Source organism: Pipistrellus kuhlii, unplaced genomic scaffold, assembly GCF_014108245.1.
Source record: "Pipistrellus kuhlii isolate mPipKuh1 unplaced genomic scaffold, mPipKuh1.p scaffold_m20_p_15, whole genome shotgun sequence".
NCBI lineage: Eukaryota > Metazoa > Chordata > Mammalia > Chiroptera > Vespertilionidae > Pipistrellus > Pipistrellus kuhlii.
Window position 1 is genome coordinate 7,048,174 of NW_023425460.1, and position 18,748 is coordinate 7,066,921.

General features: G+C 59.1%; 2 protein-coding genes and 1 long non-coding RNA gene across 8 annotated transcripts; 2 read left to right on the forward strand and 1 right to left on the reverse strand.

The window, feature by feature from the left end:
* Positions 1-1,505: 1,505 nt before the first annotated feature.
* LOC123652361 lies at positions 1,506-4,006 on the forward strand. The gene is made up of 3 exons (XR_006741657.1): positions 1,506-1,804; positions 2,319-2,470; positions 3,278-4,006. It is a non-coding gene; the product is annotated as an uncharacterized LOC123652361 (long non-coding RNA).
* On the reverse strand, positions 3,278-9,792 carry LOC123652360. Of its 5 annotated transcripts, none has more exons than XM_045581698.1 (3): positions 7,507-8,313; positions 6,945-7,021; positions 3,278-3,949 (listed from the first exon to the last, which is right to left on the reverse strand). In XM_045581698.1, the coding sequence occupies exons 1-3, from the start codon at positions 7,784-7,786 to the stop codon at positions 3,347-3,349; spliced, it is 960 nt and encodes a 319-aa protein (XP_045437654.1). In that variant the 5' UTR covers positions 7,787-8,313; the 3' UTR covers positions 3,278-3,346. The 5 variants fall into 5 exon arrangements, 2 of the variants coding, with proteins under 2 accessions (XP_045437654.1, XP_045437655.1); XR_006741654.1 differs by lacking the exon at positions 7,507-8,313 and adding an exon at positions 8,919-9,161 and having other exon boundaries at positions 3,285-3,949; XR_006741656.1 differs by lacking the exon at positions 7,507-8,313 and adding an exon at positions 9,359-9,490 and having other exon boundaries at positions 3,808-3,949.
* A 15-nt stretch (positions 9,793-9,807) lies between these two features.
* Positions 9,808-13,508, forward strand: ZNF503 (zinc finger protein 503). Of its 2 annotated transcripts, none has more exons than XM_036438150.2 (2): positions 9,808-10,101; positions 10,878-13,508. In XM_036438150.2, the coding sequence occupies exons 1-2, from the start codon at positions 9,808-9,810 to the stop codon at positions 12,555-12,557; spliced, it is 1,974 nt and encodes a 657-aa protein (XP_036294043.1). In that variant the 3' UTR covers positions 12,558-13,508. The 2 variants fall into 2 exon arrangements, with proteins under 2 accessions (XP_036294043.1, XP_036294044.1); XM_036438151.2 differs by having other exon boundaries at positions 10,920-13,508.
* Positions 13,509-18,748: the final 5,240 nt, after the last annotated feature.

Here is an 18,748-nt window from a genome sequence, read left to right on the forward strand (position 1 = left end):
TCTAAAAATCAATGGAGAAAATATCCTGGGGTTAGGATTTTTAAAAATTTGAAAACATTTTAGGCTGTGAAACCAGAGTGAATAGTTACTGGTAGCCCCCAAAAGCGAAGTGAACCCCAAAAGTTATTCATTCACTCAGCACAGTTGATAGTATATCTGAAAGCTGTTTTCTTTATTAATTCCTTGAAGGAATAGCCCCAGAACCTGACCTCTTCAAGCTATCATCTAGTGGAGGAGATAGACTCTGTTCAACAAGCATGTCAAACTCTCCACCCACCGGTCGCATGCCTCAGCTCTTTGGCCCGTGTTAGTCTTTGAGTTTGACACGCTTGCCATATAAGAATCCCCATGTGGTAAGTGCTCTGAGAGAGGGTTACAGGAGCCCTGACCCAGTACCAGGTAGTAAGGTGCAGGGAGTGGTGTGTAAGCTGAGTCCTGAAGAAATAGCAGCGGTGAGCCAGGTGAAGAGGACAGGGGGTCATCCAGGTAGAAGGAAAAGCACTGGCGAGATCCTGCAGTGGGAGTGGCATGGTGCGTTGGGTAAGCAGAGGCAGGCGCTCAAGTTGACTGGGAGTAGGGACAGACAAAGACAGAAAAGCCAGCTGAGGCAAATCAAGCCTCAGAGTCTGCCAGCCAGGGGCTCAGCTTGATCCTAAGAACACTGAAAACCCAGAGGCTGTTCAGCAGAAGAGGAACATGGTCTGGTGTGCTTTTTGAAAAGATCACTGAGGCTTTGGCAGAAAGCACAAAGACACAACAGGAGGAAGCTCTTTGGTCTGGTTTCCCCACCAGGCTGGGAGCTGCCCAGGGGCTGAGTTGAGCCATTTCTACTTTTCTCCTCCCTGGGCAGGTCCTCTTCCCAATGAGCAAGGCCTGAGCTGCTGGTGGAGCTGGTTAGCTGGCCTCAGACACTCCCCCCAGCAACCTTCCCCAGAGTGATGGGTTGGGATGCAAGGGATCTGAAGGGATAAGAATATGGATGGGATGGGCGTGAGGCAAGGCCAAGCTCTTCTCTCCACGCTCCAATTTCTTTATGAAACAGGGCATTCATGGTACTTACCTGGAAGAGTTGCTGTGAGGACATGATTCATACACAGTTTTAGTCTCTGGCACAAAGTGAAGGCTGGAAAAGGGTTCGTTTTTGTTTTCATTCTTCCTAAAAGACAGGTGGGGCCTGTGGGCACGGATATGTATTCCCTGCTGTCCGAGCGCCCCATCCGTGGGCCACGCAGGTCTCAGCACCCCCAAGAAACCCGAGTTTGACAACGTGTTACGTGCGAGTTTGGGCCGAAGTTGCTGGTGATTCTATTCCTGTGATTTAAATCTTAAAACAGAACCCCAGGGGAGAAAAAGGAGCTGCCCACTGCCCTCCCGCGAGAACTCGGTCTTCCGCCAGGCTTCGGGCAGTGGCCTGACAGCCCGCAGCCCCGCCGAGGGGCGGAGCCTAAGGAGCCGGGGGCGGAGCTTAACGACCTGGGGGCGGAGCCCAGGGAGCAGAGGGCGGGCCGGCGCGGCGGAGGGGCGGGGCCTCGCCGGGGGCCAGCGGAAGTGCCTCTGGGCCTTCCCGGCCCTCCGGAGCGGGGTACCCTGGCCCAGCTACTCTCCAGTTCTTCCCAGAACAATCGGCTTCTAGACCAAGTTCCGCCAGGACCCCCAAGAAGAACTGATCCGAAGAGGAGGCCCCAGGTCTGCGATCCGACTGTCTCAGGCGGTGCTTTCTGCCCCTCCCCTTCCCCTCCCTCCCTCCATTCCGCAGTCCCTGGCGCGGCCGCAGGCGCCGGGAGGTATGGGGGGCGCCGCCCAGGTAAAGACCACTAGTGAGGAGGGCGCAGGTGTGGGTGCCTCCCCGGCGGGGGAGAGAGGCTGAGACACGCGCCCGGCTTGTTTGCAAAGCGATTGTATTGACAGTGGAGCTACGGGGAGAGGGGGCAGGCGCAGACCCCTGGAGCGCCGCCGAGCAGAGGAGAGGCGCAGGGGGCGAGACTAAAGCCCCCCACAACCTTGGGGGCCGGGTCTATCCGGATCCCGCGTCTTGCGCAGGCTCCGTGGTGCCTGAGAGGCAGTGAGCTAGTTGGGTGGGGCGGTCCGGGGCCGCAGCACCGGAGGGTTACCCACACCCACCCCCCATCCACTCCCTGTGGTGACTGGGGTCTCACGGTCGCCCCGCCCGGGCGCGCACAATCTCATGTTTGCAGAATGAAAAAAATCAATAAACATCGATGCAATGGCAGAGAATACGAAACATGTTGGATTTGTTGTTATTTGCATTGGTTAAATTATTTTTATTTTATTGTTTGTTTCTTTCTTTCTTGGAAAAGGTGGCTTCGGCTTGGATCAGGGCCTGGGAGAGGGACGCCGAACGCCCCTGGGTCTCCCGGCGGCCGTCCGAGGCCGGTCCTGGTCCCCGAGCCGCGCGAACTTCCCGGAGCGGCTCTCCATCGGGGTCCGGCGCGGGCGGGGATAGTGCCGGGTGCGTTCGGCTCCGGGACACGGCTTTCCTTCGCGCCTCATTGTGCTCACTTTAGGGAGAAGCCAGCCCCCCTCCAGCCGCATTTCTCCGGTTCACCACTCCTACACCCCGGGGGCCGCGCCTCCTCCCCTCCCCCGAGCTCTCCCCGGCGCTTTAAATAATGATATTTGCATGCAGGGAGCGATTCATAAATATGTCAGGGCCGGTGAAATATAGGCAACATTTCAAACTTTCTATTTAAAAAACATGAATTATGGCCGCGGAAAATGTGTTCCCATTTAAAGGCGATACGAAGTATTTGGTGTCTCGTCCCCGGGCCCATCCATCACGCAGACAATAAAGAGAGTTTTTCGCCCTGACACCCGCGATTTATGGGCGCCCTTCTCTGCCCTCATCACTCACCCGCCGCGGCCGGCCCGGCGACAGGCCCCGCGGAGAGATGGGCGGCCGCCCCTACTCCCCAGCCCCTCAGCCCCAGCCCCCCACCTGCGTGCACTGTGCTCCCGGCCAGCCCCCCACCCTCCCACAGCTGCTCCCACGGAGGGAAGGGCTCGCTCCAGGGAGTCAGGAGGGAGGCGGTGATGGTCTGGGCAGCCCGTGGGAGCGGGAACCTCGCTCGTCCTTTCACCTCTGAGCAAGCCCGTCTTGGGGCTCCGCTCTGCGCCCCAGCCCCGCCCGCCGACCGCAGCCGAGTTGGGAAGTTAGCGGTGCAGAGGCAACGGGAGGTTACTTACTCTCGGTCTCGAGGTGAGGGGAGCGAGCTGGGCAGATGATTTATTTTTTGTACTTTTTTTTTTTATTGTTTAGAGTTTTACATATGTCTCCTTCTCCCCTCCCTCCCCAAGAGGACTTCTGACCATTTCGCCTGGGGTAAGGCTAACGGGTCCCGAGCTGGGCGCGGACGCTTCTCCGAAAGCTCTTTCTGCAACTTTGAGAAAGCCATCTAACTCCTCCAGGGTGCAATCCCCGCCGACACAGCCTCGACGTCCGCGGCACCTTGGCGACTGTGTCGGCGAGAAATAAAGGAGAGGCACCTTCCCTAGCATTGCACCAGGGCCCGCGCTCTGCAGGCTGCCCCTCGCCCTCTTCGCCGACAGCCCACAGCCTCCGCCGAGTCTCCGCTGCAAACTTGCATCTAAGAAAGTTCGGGCTTCCTCTGCCGGCGAATTTGCTTTCAGTTTTCGCTGCGGGCGGGCTCGGCCTGGTGGGTTTCCGGAGCATCCACAAGCAGTGGGGGCTGCTAGGCACGGCGGGGCAGCGAGGGGTCCCTTGGCCCGAGGGGGCTGGTCGTCCAGCCTCCCCGGAAGCCCCCCCCCCACCTGCCGCCTGGCGAGCACGGGAGGCCACCTTGTGTCGCGTTGCAGGCCGGTGCGTCTGCAGACAGGAGAACCGGGAGGCGTCGCCTGCCCGCTGGCAGCGAGCTGGATTTATTCGGATAGAGGCAGTGTGCACACCGCAGCCAGAGAAATCCCATCGATTCTAAAAAATGACAAGGTGGAATTTATTGGATCAAGATTCATGTGTAGTGCAGGGAGATGAAAATTACACAAACAGCTTCATGTCCAGGGTGAGCGGAAAATTGCTCCTGGCTCAAGGGCATGTAACATAACATCTGAATATTTAGATCTTTGGAGGGATGTAAAATATTATTAAATTCTCAGTGTGTGCACATGCAGTTACGTTGGGAAAATTCTACAGCAAGGGTCTTTTTACAGCCCCTGCCTGGGCGTAATCTAGGCTTGAGATAATATTTATGTCCAGATAACCACACCGCCCAATATCGCCTATAGCCAGAGTGAGTTCCACATCATCGAGGGGTGCAGTATGTGTACCTCCTTAAACATTTGTGGCATGACAGAGGTAAGATACATTTAAGAAAAACAGGCGCGCAGGTAACTGGGCCATTGCATCCCTACGATATTTGTGTGGATAGAAATAAATATTCCTACCAGGTCGGCTGTGGAGAATACACACAAATTGAGGGGCTTCGGAAACCGGGGGTTGGGGGTCACGGGTCCTGCATCTCTGGCGCCCAGCCCCCCGAGGGGGGCTCAGACTCCACTCCCATATGACTGATGGGAGAAGCTGGGCCCAGACCACCTGTACTGTCCCGCCGTGGGACAGCGAAGTGGGGTTCCCAGATTCATGAGCAGTGAGGGAGCCTTCCTTGGGCTCCGGAACCTGGCTTTTAGGATAGCAGGGCCTGGGGGCCTATGGGCAGCCCTTCCCCCTCAAAATATTTGAACCACCTCTGAATTCTAGTTCCACTGGGCTAGGGCAGTGGCCTTTGGGGCCCATGGATTTGGAGCTAGCCTGTGGAAAGGGGAGGGGGGTCGCAGAGAGAAAAGCCAGAGAACACCTGAAGGAAGGCCATGATCTCACTCCCAGGAGGTTACCAAGACCACCTGGCCCCCAAGGGCCAGTGTGAAGCCACAGAAGCAGTTGTCTGGGTGTATTTACTTCTGACATGCTAGGTACCCCTGCACACGATCCCATCGGTGCCGAGGCCAGATGCCTGGTGGGTCTCCGAGTATTTGCAACAGCCCAGGCAATGCCGTCAGCGAGGCCAGAGTCATTGCAGCAGTGACATTTCCAAGACCAGATTCTAATTCCACAATGAATGGGGTGCTCGCAACTTTGTCCACCCAAGTCACTGCCCTGGTCTTTATTTTCTCACCCCTCCAAATGCAACCAACCCTTAAACAGACACAGACTTCTTGAGAGCCCCTGTTTGAGGGAAAATTAGAAAGGAGTTGGTCACGAGTTCCTGGAAATTGCACACTCTCGTGAGGCAGCCCTGGCTCAGAGGAAGAACCCGGGCCCTGAGAAGGCCCTTCTCCAGAGAGTGGGACTGCATACCTAGAAGAGGGAGAGGATAGGAAATATTCCTTGGCAGGGAAAAAGGAAGCAGCGGGGAAGAGAAGGAGAGATTAGGGAGAGGAGAGGAGAGGAGAGGAGAGGAGAGGAGAGGAGAGGGAGGAGAGGAGAGGAGAGGAGAGAGAGAGAGAGAGAGAGAGAGAGAGAGAGAGAGAGAGAGAGAGAGAAGATTGGGGGGGGGTAAGGGGGAGAAAGCCAGGGGAGGAGAACGGAGAAGAGTTCAGGCCCTGTGGAGACTGGGGAACCGGACAGGCTTTGGTTTCGGCAAGGTGGGTACCTTCAAGTTCTCCAGAAGAGGAAAGGCCACCGGAACCTCCCCCTACCAGCCCTGGAATCTAGGCCCCGCTCATGGTCTGGAGGGTCAGCCCTGAGTCCCTTGGCCTCCACGCGCTCCCTTCTCTCCCCCCTCCTCCGGGACCACAGGGCAGGGCCCTGCTTGGGGGGGGGGGGGGGGCGCCGGTCCGGGACTCTTTGGGCGCTCTGGGCCGGGCTTTCCAGCTCGCCGGGCCTGACCTGTCAGGCGGATTATCTTCGAGGGAGATTAATAGGGGAGGCGGGCTGCAATAATAATCGTTTTGTTTGATGTGACAACTCTGATAGGCGTTGATTTACTTACAAACTGATAGGCTTTTAATTGAGCGCCTCCGCCGAGCCCGAGATGAAAGGGAAGCCGCAGTGAAAGGCGGCCCGCCTGCCCTCCGGCCTCAATACTGATTAGCCATCTCGACAGTGAATAGTTCAAGGCATTTTCAAACTTTTTTTGCCTCCACTCTCTCTCCTTCTTTCTCCTCCCGCCCCCCTCTCCTCGGGTATCTGCCATGCCCACTCCTTTTTCAGAGGAGACAAATCATTTCCATTGTGTGCAAATAAAATCCACAGGACATCCACGCCAATCGCCGCTGGGGGTGGAGGCATTAGGCCTAGCGCCGAGTAATTAATAAACCCCCACGGGCCCGCTGGCCTAGGAGGATTGGGCCTCCGGGCGAGAGGAGCCTGCTCAGATCCCCCCAAAGCCCTGCTCAGATCCTCCTGAGAGCTCAGCGAAGGCCTGGGTTTGGGGAACCCAGCCGCCTGGGTTTGGGGAAGGGTGAGTGCGCACGGACCTGCAGGCCTGTGGAAGGGTGACCCGCTCCGAGGGACCCAGGGGCCACCCTCTGGTTTCCCAAGCTCTGGGTGCCGGGGGCTGCCGCACCCAGTTCCAGAAGAGGGAAGGAACTGAATGGAGGGGGGTAGGCACTCCCGTGTTCCCTTCCAGCTATGGCCACCGCCCTTAGCACTCAGTGTCTGGGCCCGGAGGGGAGGCCTGGGACACCCGGCTGGGAGCTCCACAGCGGATCCAGGCTGGCACCTCGACAGCCTTGCACTCAGCGGCACAGACACGCACACACCCGCCCCGAAGGACACGGCGACTTCACAAAGCACTGCTCTTCCCAGGCAGTTTGGGACCAACTGGGACTTGCTCCCCAAAGGTGATCAAGACAACCTTCCCAGTCTTGCCGCCCGCCCCCCAACTCGCTTCCTCGGTGCTCGAAGACAGACCCTCCAACCCCCCTGAACGCAGGTGTGTCCTTACACCCTCACGCACGCACATACTCACACCAACAAACACACTCCACCTCACTCGCCTCTTCAAAGTATCTTTAGCCAAGTTGCCATCCCATGGAGTTTGCCAACCTGAAGAATCAAGGGATAAGATTAAAAACGCAGAAAAAGAAAGCCTACAACAAAATTCTCAAACTCACCCCGAAAAGTACCTGTTCGGAGTGGGAGGCAGAGGCAAAAACGGGGGGAAGAGGGGAACGGGATGGGTACAGAGGAGGGGGCGAGCGCCGCGGAGGGCAGGTCCGAAACCCGCCCCGAGAGTGTGCGGGACTCTACCCGCCCTGAGAGCGCGGGGGACCCCGGCGTCCGCCCGGCCTCCGCCCCCCCTCTTGGGACCGCCCGGCTCCCTGCGCTCCCGGCCCCGCCATGTATCAAAAGGATTGACAACAAAAGAAGAGTCGGGGCGGAAAAGGGGGGGAGACTCAAAATCTTCCAAGTCCTTCCGCGGAAGGGTAGGGGGTTCTCCTCCCGCCCCCGACCCCCTTTCCAATATCTGCGACTTTCTGAAGGTGACCCCCGGACTCGATCCAGATGCGATCAAAGCCCTGACAACGCACCCGGCGGCACAGTCATGCACACACACGCGTGTACGCAGAACCAGGTACACGGACACACGCACAGCGCCTCCCCTCTTGCTCCCAAACAGCCGAGTGACGATGCAAATCGAGGGGAACGCAGCAGCTCTGCTCCGCTTCCCCGGAAGAGCCCGCGTTCCCACAGGCGGCCTCCCCGCCCTCTTCGCTCCTTCGCTCCTTCCCTCTGCTCCCCCAGCGCAGGGCAGTGCCGGCTACGCGGTCCACGGATTCGGAGTAACCCCGCTGCCAAGCCCGCTAGCATGGAGCGCAGTGGAGAAGGATTGGGGAAGCGGCCAGAGTCTCCCTCCCTGATACACCCATGGCCAGGCCTCTTCCTCGCAGCCTTTCAGCCCTAACCACCACCCCTACTCCCCCACCTCGGGGTTCAAAGAATTGAGAGGGCTACCCCACCATGGACCGCCGGGACTCCAGGTCACACTGGTGATGGGGGCTTAGGAAGAAGTCGCCCCGTTTGGGATCAGGGCCCTACGGAGGGTGGGATGGTCCGCAGCAGGCTAGCAGCCTGGCACCCGCACACTGCGTGCCCCCCAGGGAATGGATATTCCAGGGGAGAGAGAGAGAGGGAAAAAAAATCTCGGATCTCAGATATCCCCGCTGCCCGTCGGGTACCAGAAGCCGCTCCGAACTCCGAGGCCCCAACAGACCCAAGTCCCCAAACGTGGGGAGGGAGTGTGTCTGCCTCTGACAGCCGGAGGGGTGAGGCGCGTGCCCCGGGCCTCACATCCCTCTCCGCACCCTGCCTGGCCGCACCTGCGCACTTTCCCCTCCCTGTTCATCTTTCCTGCCGCCAAGCGCCTCCCTCCCCTCTTTCCTTCTCTTTCCTCAGAGCCCCCATCCCCTCTCGTCCCCGGAGGCTGCTCCCCTTTCCTCCTCCTCCTCCGGCTTCCCCTGGATCTCTTCCTTCCTCTCCGTCTCTTTCTCTCTCTCCCTTCTTTTTTCCCCTTCCAGTCGCACCCGCCTTGTAATCAGCAACAAAAGCTGACATAAATCACGGGCGGATTGACAAGAGCTGACAAATAACTGATTGATTGCGGTCGAGGAACATTGACAATTGATGGAGGGGTGGAGATGCCCAGAGAACTTGGCGGGGGAGAAGGGGGGGCCGGGTAGGAGAGAGAGGAGAGGGTGGCAGGGCAGAGTAAGAAGTGGGGGCTGAGTGTGAAACAGAGGAACCATGTGACCCCGGGCCCTGCCCCAATCTGCGAGTCCCCGGGCGTCACGTGGCCGCGGAGGGCGGGGAGCCCGGCGCACAACTCCGAGACAAACCGCCGCCGCTGCCCACCGAGCTTCTGGTTTCTCCGCCGCCGAATCCCGGGAAATCAAATCGGGCGGGCGGACTTCCTCCAGCAGCCCGCTCCCCAACCCTTCCTTACCCTGGCCGCGCCGCGAGAGACATTTCCATTACACAGGAGGAGAGGCTATTTGGTGTTCGAGGCCCCTGGGCGCCCCTGGCACTGACAGTCCGGCTGTTGGTCCAGCGTCTGCCGGTGCTCCGATCCAACGCCACCACCTCCGTCCGTTCGTCACATGCACCTTCCTGCAAAAGGTTTCAGTTTATTTTCGAGCTGGGAAAAAAGGAAGGACGACAGGAAGAGGGGAGAAAAAAAAGAGGGAGGCGGCAGATAGCAAACGTAGAATAATAAAAGTCCAGCTACCCTTCGGATCGAAATCGAGGGAGGGGACTAGCGGCGGAGGTGGGGGGCTGGGGGCGGCGAGCTGGGAGCTGCCCATTAAAACCGGCGCTGGGAGTCCGGGCCGCGGCGGCGGCGGCGGCGGCGCGGGACGCGTCACATCCCCTTGACCCTCCAATCACCTCGGGCTCCCATTTGATTGGAAGGCGGCAAAGGCTTTCATCTCCCCCTCGGTGCAGCTGCTTTGGAAGTGAGTTTCCTCGCCAGAGCCCCGGCTGGACAGGCGGCGGCTCGCACACACCGCAGAGAGCAGCGCCCACGCCGGGCCGCGAGCGCGCAGCGCAGGGGCACAGCCCGGGGCGGACACGGCGAGCCCCCCGGCGGTCCTGCAGTCCCGCCGGCTCCAGCCGATCGGCCACGGCTCCGCTGCCAGCCGCCCGGGATTATTCGCTTCTGGCTCCGGCGGCAGCGGAGAAGGCAGCGCGCTGGGCGCTGGTGGCCGCCGCGCCAGCTCCTCCTCCTCCTCCTCCCGCTGCTGCGGCTCCCGCTCCCCGGGCGAGCGCGCAGCCCCGAGCCCGCCCCGCGCCTCCCGGAGCCCGCCCCCCGCTGCTCCCATGCGCGCGGGAGGGTCATGAGCACAGCGCCCTCGCTTTCTGCCCTGAGAAACAGTAAGCACAGCGGCGGCGGCGGCGCGGACCCGGCCTGGACCAGCGCGCTCTCTGGAAATAGCTGCGGCCCCGGCCCCGGCTCGTCCCCGGCCGGCAGCACCAAACCTTTTGTGCACGCTGTGCCCCCTTCGGACCCTCTCCGCCAGGCCAACCGGCTGCCCATCAAGGTGCTGAAGATGCTGACCGCAAGGACTGGCCACATTTTGCACCCCGAGTACCTGCAGCCCCTGCCCTCCACGCCCGTCAGCCCCATCGAGGTAAGGACCCTCTCCCCGGGATCGCGCTGGGACGGTGACCACCATCCTGGCTTTCGCATCACGGAATTTCTCTTGGGATCTGGGGCGTGCAAGTTGGGGGTGTAAGGGGTGGGGGTCGAAGTGATTCAGCTCCCGGGTGGGAAGAGAGAAGAGGGCTCCCGCACCTTCAAACTAGGGCGGAGGTAACCTGGGGTGTGACTGTGAGCGGGCAAGGCACCCAAACTTGTTCTTCCCTTTGAGATGGAAGCGCCTAGCCCGACCCAGGCCCGCTTTCTGCCCAGACAACGGACGGGAGCCCAAAATAGGGCTCTGAAGTCGCAGTCCTCAGGTTCCCCTGAAGCTGGTACACAGCTTCTGGGGCGCAAACCTCCTGAGCCCTTACTCTGGAGAATTAGGGATGGGGTGAGGGTAGGGGGACGTACAGTTCTGGGTCTGGGAGTCAGAAACCAAAACATTTAGTGGATTTAAAACAAACAAACAAACAAACAAACACACCCAGTTTAGCGCTTAGCAAGGGCATGGAAGGCCCAGTTTGGGGGAGAGGGGTGTCTGCTACCTTTCTCAAGGACGAGTGTGTGCGTGTGTGTGTGTGTGTGTGTGTGTGTGTGTGTGTACAGTGTGTGTGGGTGTGTGTGTGTGTGTGTGTGCAGGGGATGCCGCCTGGCATTGAGCCTCCGGGTTAGGAGGATCTTCGCGGCGGCGGTGGCGGCGGTAGTGGAGGGGCGTTTGGATCCTAGAAGCCAGGGTTCTAAAGGATCTCCCCTTCTTTCTTTTTGTGCCCCCCCCCCACCTCACCCCACCCCCCAATGACCCCGCAGCTGGATGCGAAGAAGAGCCCGCTGGCGCTGCTGGCGCAGACCTGCTCACAGATCGGGAAGCCCGACCCCTCGCCCTCCTCCAAACTCTCCTCCGTCGCCTCCACCGGGGGCGGCGCGGGCGGTGCCGGCGGCGCCGGGAGCGACAAGGACGGCAAGCCGGGGCCCCTCAAGCTGAGCGACATCGGCGTGGAGGACAAGTCGAGCTTCAAGCCGTACTCCAAGCCCGGCTCGGATAAGAAGGAGCCGGGAGGCGGCGGCGGCGGGGGCGGCGGCGGCGGCGGGGGGGTGTCGGCGGAGAAGTCCGGATTCCGAGTCCCGAGCGCCACCTGCCAGCCGTTCACGCCCAGGACAGGCAGCCCCAGCTCCAGCGCCTCGGCCTGCTCGCCGGGAGGCATGTTGCCTTCGGCCGGGGGCGGCCCGGAGGGCAAGGACTTGGACAAGAAGGACCCGGACGCGGGCGGCGGCGGAGGAGGCGGCGGCAAGGGCTCCGGGGGCGCCTCGGCCGAAGGGGCGCCCGCCGGGCTGGCGGCTCACGGCCGGATTAGCTGCGGCGGCGGCGGCGGCGGGATGAACGTGGACGTGAACCAGCACCCAGACGGGGGCCCCGGGGGCAAGGCTCTGGGCTCGGACTGCGGCGGCGGCTCGTCCGGCTCCAGCTCCGGCTCGGGCCCCAGCGCGCCCGCCGCCTCCTCGGTGCTGAGCTCCGGGCTGGTGGCCCCAGTGTCGCCCTACAAGCCGGGCCAGACGGTGTTCCCGCTGCCTCCCGCGGGCATGACCTACCCGGGCAGCCTGGCGGGGGCCTACGCCGGCTACCCGCCCCAGTTCCTGCCGCACGGCGTGGCCCTGGACCCCACCAAGCCGGGCAGCCTGGTGGGCGCGCAGCTGGCGGCGGCCGCGGCGGGCTCCCTGGGCTGCAGCAAGCCGGCGGGCTCCAGCCCCCTGGCCGGGGCGTCGCCGCCCTCGGTGATGACGGCCAGCCTGTGCCGGGACCCATACTGCCTGAGCTACCACTGCGCCAGCCACCTGGCGGGGGCCGCGGCCGCCAGCGCTTCGTGCGCCCACGACCCGGCGGCCGCGGCGGCGGCGCTCAAGTCCGGGTACCCGCTGGTGTACCCCGCGCACCCGCTGCACGGCGTGCACTCGTCGCTGACGGCCGCCGGGGCCACGCCGCCCTCCCTGGCCGGCCACCCCCTCTACCCCTACGGCTTCATGCTCCCCAACGACCCACTGCCCCACATCTGCAACTGGGTGTCGGCGAACGGGCCGTGCGACAAGCGCTTCGCCACGTCCGAAGAGCTGCTGAGCCACTTGCGGACCCACACGGCCTTCCCGGGGACGGACAAACTGCTGTCGGGCTACCCCAGCTCGTCCTCGCTGGCCAGCGCCGCGGCGGCCGCCATGGCCTGCCACATGCACATCCCCACGTCGTCTGGGGCGCCGGGCAGCCCGGGGGCGCTGGCGCTGCGCAGCCCGCACCACGCGCTGGGACTCAGCAGCCGATACCACCCCTACTCCAAGAGCCCGCTGCCCACCCCCGGCGCGCCCGTGCCCGTGCCCGCGGCCACCGGACCCTACTACTCCCCCTACGCCCTCTACGGACAGAGACTGACCACCGCCTCGGCGCTGGGCTACCAGTGAGGGGGGCGCGGGGCGAGCACCACCGGAGAGAAAGGAAGGAGCTGGGGGGAGGGGAGGAGCCCCGGGAGGGGCGGGAACCAACCGGGGGAGAAGCTACTGTCACCCTCGCGTGTGGGGATGACCCGGGCCGGGAAAGGAAACACTATAGAGACGCCCACCCGTATCTGTCTGCTCCCTGCCTCCCCTTCCCACCCAAACTTTATAAAAGTTGGAGAAAAAAAAATATCATTTGACTTTTTATAGAAAAAAGAAGGAAAAAAATAATTGAGAAAGTGTTCATCGGAGGACTTGCATCGGTGGACACTGGTATTTATTTATGTTAGCTCCAAGCGGACCCATGGTTCTAAAGTGCATTATTTAGTTCGAGCTCCGTAGATAAAAAAATAAATAAAAATTAAAAAAAGGAAGAGGGGGGAAATGAGAAAGGAAGAGGGGGATTTAAAAATGAAAAAAAACGAACCCTCCCGACCCTTGTAGATTATAAATAAACACAAAAACCACCACAACTAGAGGTCTTCTCTTTAATGTTACTTTGAAATTGCTATGATTGTATTGTACGTTCTTATTTAATGTCTGATTGAAACACACAACTTACATGCATGTTTGTTACAAAAAAAATGAAAAAACGAAAACAAAACAAGTCACGATTTGTCAGCTCTGATTTCAAATTGCAATTATTTTTAAGGTGTATACCATTGGAAGAGAATGGGTATTTTTTTGTATGTATTCTGGAAGAAAACAACAAAAAAAAAGGAAAAACAATTCTATTCCAAAACCTCATTTGCCTTATTTTGTTCTTTAAAAGGAACACTTAACTATTTTTAATTTTTAAGTACACCCGCTGAAAAGGGGACAAGTAAGGTTTACGTCATGTACTAAAATAATAGACAATGTATCGCTTTAAAGATTAAAATTCCGTATATTTGATGTATTAAAAGGTTTTACTTCTTATCTTTTTTATTTTTATTTTTATGTTTTTGGTGAAAGAGAAAGAAGAGCAAAGGCAGCCACGGTGGGCTCCCTGGGCCTCGTGCCCACCCTGCCCAGGACCGCGCGGTTTCGATTGTTCTGCTGCGATTTTCCGGGAGAGGCAAAGGCTTCGGAAGGGCTGGCCCGCGGAGGGCTCGGTCTTAGGGAAAAATGTTTTTCAAGAAGGGACTTAACCACCTGAAAATATCTTGTCCTTAGCTATATCGCTCGTTTCGTTTTCCTCTTTTTCTCCTAGCAGCCTGCTTATTAAAAGTGAAAGAAAATGATTTTTTAAACCTTTCCTCTTGAGCTTTTTAGGACTTGGGGTTTCGTTTTGAACAGAGAGCACCGCAGGCCACGACTCGCCCGGAGTCCGGACGCAGGGGAGGTGCGGTGCTCGGCCCTCGGTCCCCTCTTTGCTCCCCAAGCTTCTCGGGTCCGGGCCGCGGCCGGGACGGGCTGGGGGACCGGAGCCTCGGGAACTTGTTTCCCGGGGTTAACGGGGTTCGGGAGAGCGCGCCGAAACCCTGCCATCTCTCAGGGGGAAAGTGATCTTGCTGTCCCTTTCCTCTTCTGGCTGCCCAGGGCCAGAGATGGCCGCCAGCCGATCCCCCCAGACACCCCCTTCCACCCAGCACCTCCCCTCCCCCGGCTCTTTCCTCTCCGGAGCCCGGACCCCCGGCTCGCCGGCGCCGAGGCTGTCCTTCCGCGTCCCGATCCCTCTGCGGCCGGTGCTCTGTCCGGGTCTGGGCCGCAGGAGAGGGCGCCGGGGCAGGGGACCCGGAAGCCCCTTCCAACTCCACCCCGGCAGGGTCCTGGCCGTCCCTCTCGGCCTCGCGGGGGCGGCCCGGTGGGCGCCGAGGGCCATGCTGGGCTGAGCGCTGCGCCCCGCAAAGCCGCGGGGGACCCTCCGTCCGGCCCGGGTCCCCGCGGCGCGCCGCTCCCTGCTCCCCGGTGTGGTCGGCGGGACCGGGCTGCCTGGAGCGCCCGTGGATCCGCGCAGAGAGGAGCCCTAACCTTTTCTTTGGGGGGCTGGGAAGAGAGGGGGGTGCGGTTTGGGACACGCGCTCCCCAACCCCCTTCCTGCTCACAAACACACGCTCACACCCAGGCCTGGGGTGACTGGTCTCCTGGCTGTTTGGGCGCCTTTGCTCGGATCCCGGCACCAGGGCGCCGTGACGCTGAGCGCGCACCGAACCCCCTCTCCCCAGGGTCAGGCCGCCCTGGGTTCCCCAGCCTCCGGCCTTCCCCGCGCCAACCTCCCCCTGCGGCCTCGGGAGGCTCCCGCCGCCGCGCAGAGGCCGTCCCAGGCCTCGGGCCTCGCTCGGTCAGGCGATCGCGCCGCTCCTGCCGCCATTGGCGCGGGGGTGGGGGTTTGGAGAGTCTCCATCCTCCTCCCAGCGCCAGCCTCCCGGCTCCGGGCCTTTCTCCCCGGGTGGCGCGCACAGCGGGCCCGGCGACCTTAGCCGCGGGGAGCTGCCGGGCCCCCGCCAGGGAGGACTGAGCGGAGACCCGGGCTCCGACGCCGCGACCCCGGGGAGGGCAGCCCCTGGCGCCTCGGACCCTGCAGCCTGGGCTCCCGACTCCGGAAGAGGATCCGGGCCGGCGGTGTCCGGGAAGCCCCCGGCGCCCATCCCACTCTGGTCCAGCTAAGAGAGGGGTTGGGTGCAGCCTGGCGGGGCCTGGATCCTCTGGAACTCCGGCCTTTGGAGGCTCTCAGACAGACACCACCCTCCTGCGCAGCGGGAGGGAGGGCGTTCGAGGGGGTGGTGCGGCCCAAATCGCGACCGGAGCTCGGGACAGGGAAAGCCAGGCCCCGCTCACCCTTCCCAGCACCAGCCACGCGCCGCTGGCCACTCTGCTCCACAGGCTTTGCCCTCCTTCGTCCTCACACTGGGCTCCCGAGGCCACCACCTCGACCGCCAGTGCCCGCTAGAAATTGTCCAGCCCTAGAATGTCAGGTCTGGGACTGGCAGGGAGAGAACCAACGGGGCAGGTGTGTGCCTTTGTACCAACTCATAGTATTTGATTACCAAAACTCAAAACCAAAACGCCTTGACATTTTAATGAGACCTCCTTCCGGCAGAAACTATTCAGAGGCAGCAAGATTTCAGAGCTGGACACCGGGCACTGGGAGGAGAGTGCGTCCCCCGACGTGGTGGACGGAGCTGAGTCACCCTGAGCGCTGGGTTAGAGACAGAAGGTGGCAATATTTTTTGCTTTGGGTCCGAGTCGGGGTGCGCGCACCCTCGGGGAGCAAATGCGCCTCGGCGGTGCGCCCCGATTTCTCTCTGGCTTTCTTCAGAACTGCGGCGGGATTCCCAGCCCACCGGCCTGCTGCTGCTGCTGCTGCTGCTGCTGCTGCTGCTGCTGATCCCGCAGCGGAGCGCGGCGTCTCCGCCAGGCGGCGCTGCGGAGCGGAAAGATAGGTAGATCTTTGGCCAGTGCGCAGGGTGCCAAGATGGTCATCCTAAGACCCGGCGCCTCCCTCTTCTCCTTCATTAGGCTTTGGAGCGGTGTCTGAGAGTCTCCTCCTCGTAACTACTCGTTCCTCTCCTGCAGCGAACGATGCCCTCTGTGCTTCTCCACCTGCTCTAGCTTCTGCTGTTGTGTTTCTCTTGCTTTCTTTCCCTATTCCCAGAGGAGGTGGCCCAGGTGTCACGGACCCCTCCCCAATTCTGGGAGTTCCCACCGCCACCCTGGAGGTTCCAGCAGGTCACCTTGTCTGTCAGACGAGGACCCCACACAGGCATGCATTCATTCGTTCTCACCCGCTGATTATTTCCTAGGGCTTTCCCCTTACCAAGCCATATCGCTTTACCAGCCCCTGACACGGATGGGGAAACGGAGACTACGTTCTGGAAGCCAGGAGCAAGGCCAGCAGACAGAGCCCACGCCTTTCTCTCCATTCAGTCTCTGCCCCCATCTGTACCTCTGGTCAGCAGAGTAAACCTGGTGTCTTTGTGCTGGGTGACCTTTAAGCCGTAAGGAAAGGCAGAGAGAAAAAAGGGGGGCCTTCTGGTTGATGAACGACCTGTGCTTTGAAAAAGGGTAAAAGTTGCCCGGAAGGTGAGGCATGTCCCGGAGAGGCCCTCTGATGGCCTCGTCTGAACAGAGTGGCTTGGAGTTCCTCACCGCGGTGGCTGGAGGCCTAGTCATGCTCAGAGTGACTGTAGAACTCAGGCAGACTTGTTATGGACTCCAGCCCACTTTATCCTATATTATCCCATTTAAACTTCACAATTCCATGAAGCCATTCGAATATTTACTTTATATAGAAGAGGAAACTGAGGCTCAGCAAGGGAATGGGGGTAGCTTGAGGTCACACACCTCGTCAGAGGTGGAGTTGATGCAGAGAGCCTCATCTTGCTGCTCTCAGTTGAGGAGATTTTAAAGCATAATAATGCTTGGACATAATTTTGTTGTTGTTTACGTTTTCAGTGTTATTGTTATTATTATTTTACCTTTCATTCTAGAGATTTTCAAACATATGCAGATGAGGTCACCCGCCGAAATAGGCTATAGAGAAAATGGTATAACAGGCCCTCCATAAGCAGTGGTCAGCAAACTCAGTCAACAGAGCCAAAAATCAGCAATACAAAGATTGAAATTTCTTTTGAGAGCCTCGAAGTTTCAATCACACTGTATGTGTGTGCACGCACGTGGTATTTTGTAGAAGAGCCACATTCAAGGGGCCAAAGAGCCGCCCGCATGTGGCTCGCGAGCCGCAGTTTGCCGACCACTGGCCTAGCCTCAACAGTTATCAGCTCATAGCCAACCTTATTTCCTTTCCATCCCCTCCAACTTGCTTCCCCACTTTATTTTGAAGAGAATACAGACATTGTATCATTTCTCACTTCCTCAGATGTCTGTCACTTCCAGCTGAGGTCTGAACCCATCCAGGGCGTATCCCTCTGTGCTGCCCTGAGGCTTGCTGAGGAGAGTTTGGTGAGTGCACAGCAGAGCTGAGACTGGCTTCCATTTCTATCAGACTCAGCTCCCAGGCACTTCACCCAATGCTGTGCTGGGGATCCCCCAGAAGCCCCAGGGTGAGTGAGCCCTCTCCACCAGTGTGACCCCAGGGCTCGCCCAAGAGGCCTCTGGGTGGTAAAACGACAGGAGAGGCAGCAGTGCCTGAGAGGGACACCCAGAGCACCAGGGGCATTCTGAGAGTGAGCACTACTTAAAGCCACACGTTGTAGTGAAAAGAGTACACATTTGGGGATGGGCTGATCTAAATCGAGAGTCAGCTCCACCACTGGCTCAACTCTGGGCCTCAGTTTTCTCATCTGTAAAATGGAGTCACTGATATTAACCCAACAGTGATGTCAAGAGAGGCTCAAATGGAATAATAAATGTGTAAATGCTCTACCTACTGTCCGGCCTTTACTGGCTCTTAATAAGGACAGATTTATTTCCTCCTCCTCCTCCTCCTTTTTTTTTTTTTTTTTTTTTTTTTTTTTTTTTTTTTTTTTTTTTTTTTTGCCAAAGTCTCATTTCATTATGAGAAGTGCTCTTATTTCAGAACCAACCATGACCTCCCAGGCTCAGATTCTCACTCTACAACCTGGTCATCAGAGTGCCCATAATTATGGTTTATCTTCCAATCTGGCCCCTCTTTGCCTGTCCTACCTTGCATCTCACCAATATTCACAGTTGAGATCCACGGCCAGCCCCTAGCCCCTAGATACCTTGGTTAGTGGCGCTCGTCGCCTGCTCCTTCCTTAGAATGCCTTCCTCCCAACCCTTCCCTCAAACATCTCTTCCAGGAAGCCCTCCAGGCTTTCCCCCACCGCATGCTGATCTTTCCCTCACTTTGCGTTCCTTCATCACTTAGTGCAAAGGCAGATGGTAGAGATATTAAAAACCACTGGATTAGGGATGAGGATACTTGGGTTTGAGTAGTTCCTCTTCACAGCTGTGTGGCCATGGACAACCCAATTAAGGTCTCTATGAAACTTGTCTTCAAAACTGATATAGAACTGAGTATGCCATAGGTTGGCAGCATTTCCTGACAATAATAGTGTTGGTAAGTAGCATGTATATACTCACTTACTTTTCAGGCAGTCATGAAGTCCTATTACTATTGCTATCATCAGTTAACAGGTGAGGAAACTGAGGGCTAGAGAGAAATAACGTATCTATAGCTCCAGAGCTCAAGTCCATAATTGCTATACTACTCTGTGCTAGTCCCTGTACCTAGAGTCTTTGTCCTCTGCCTT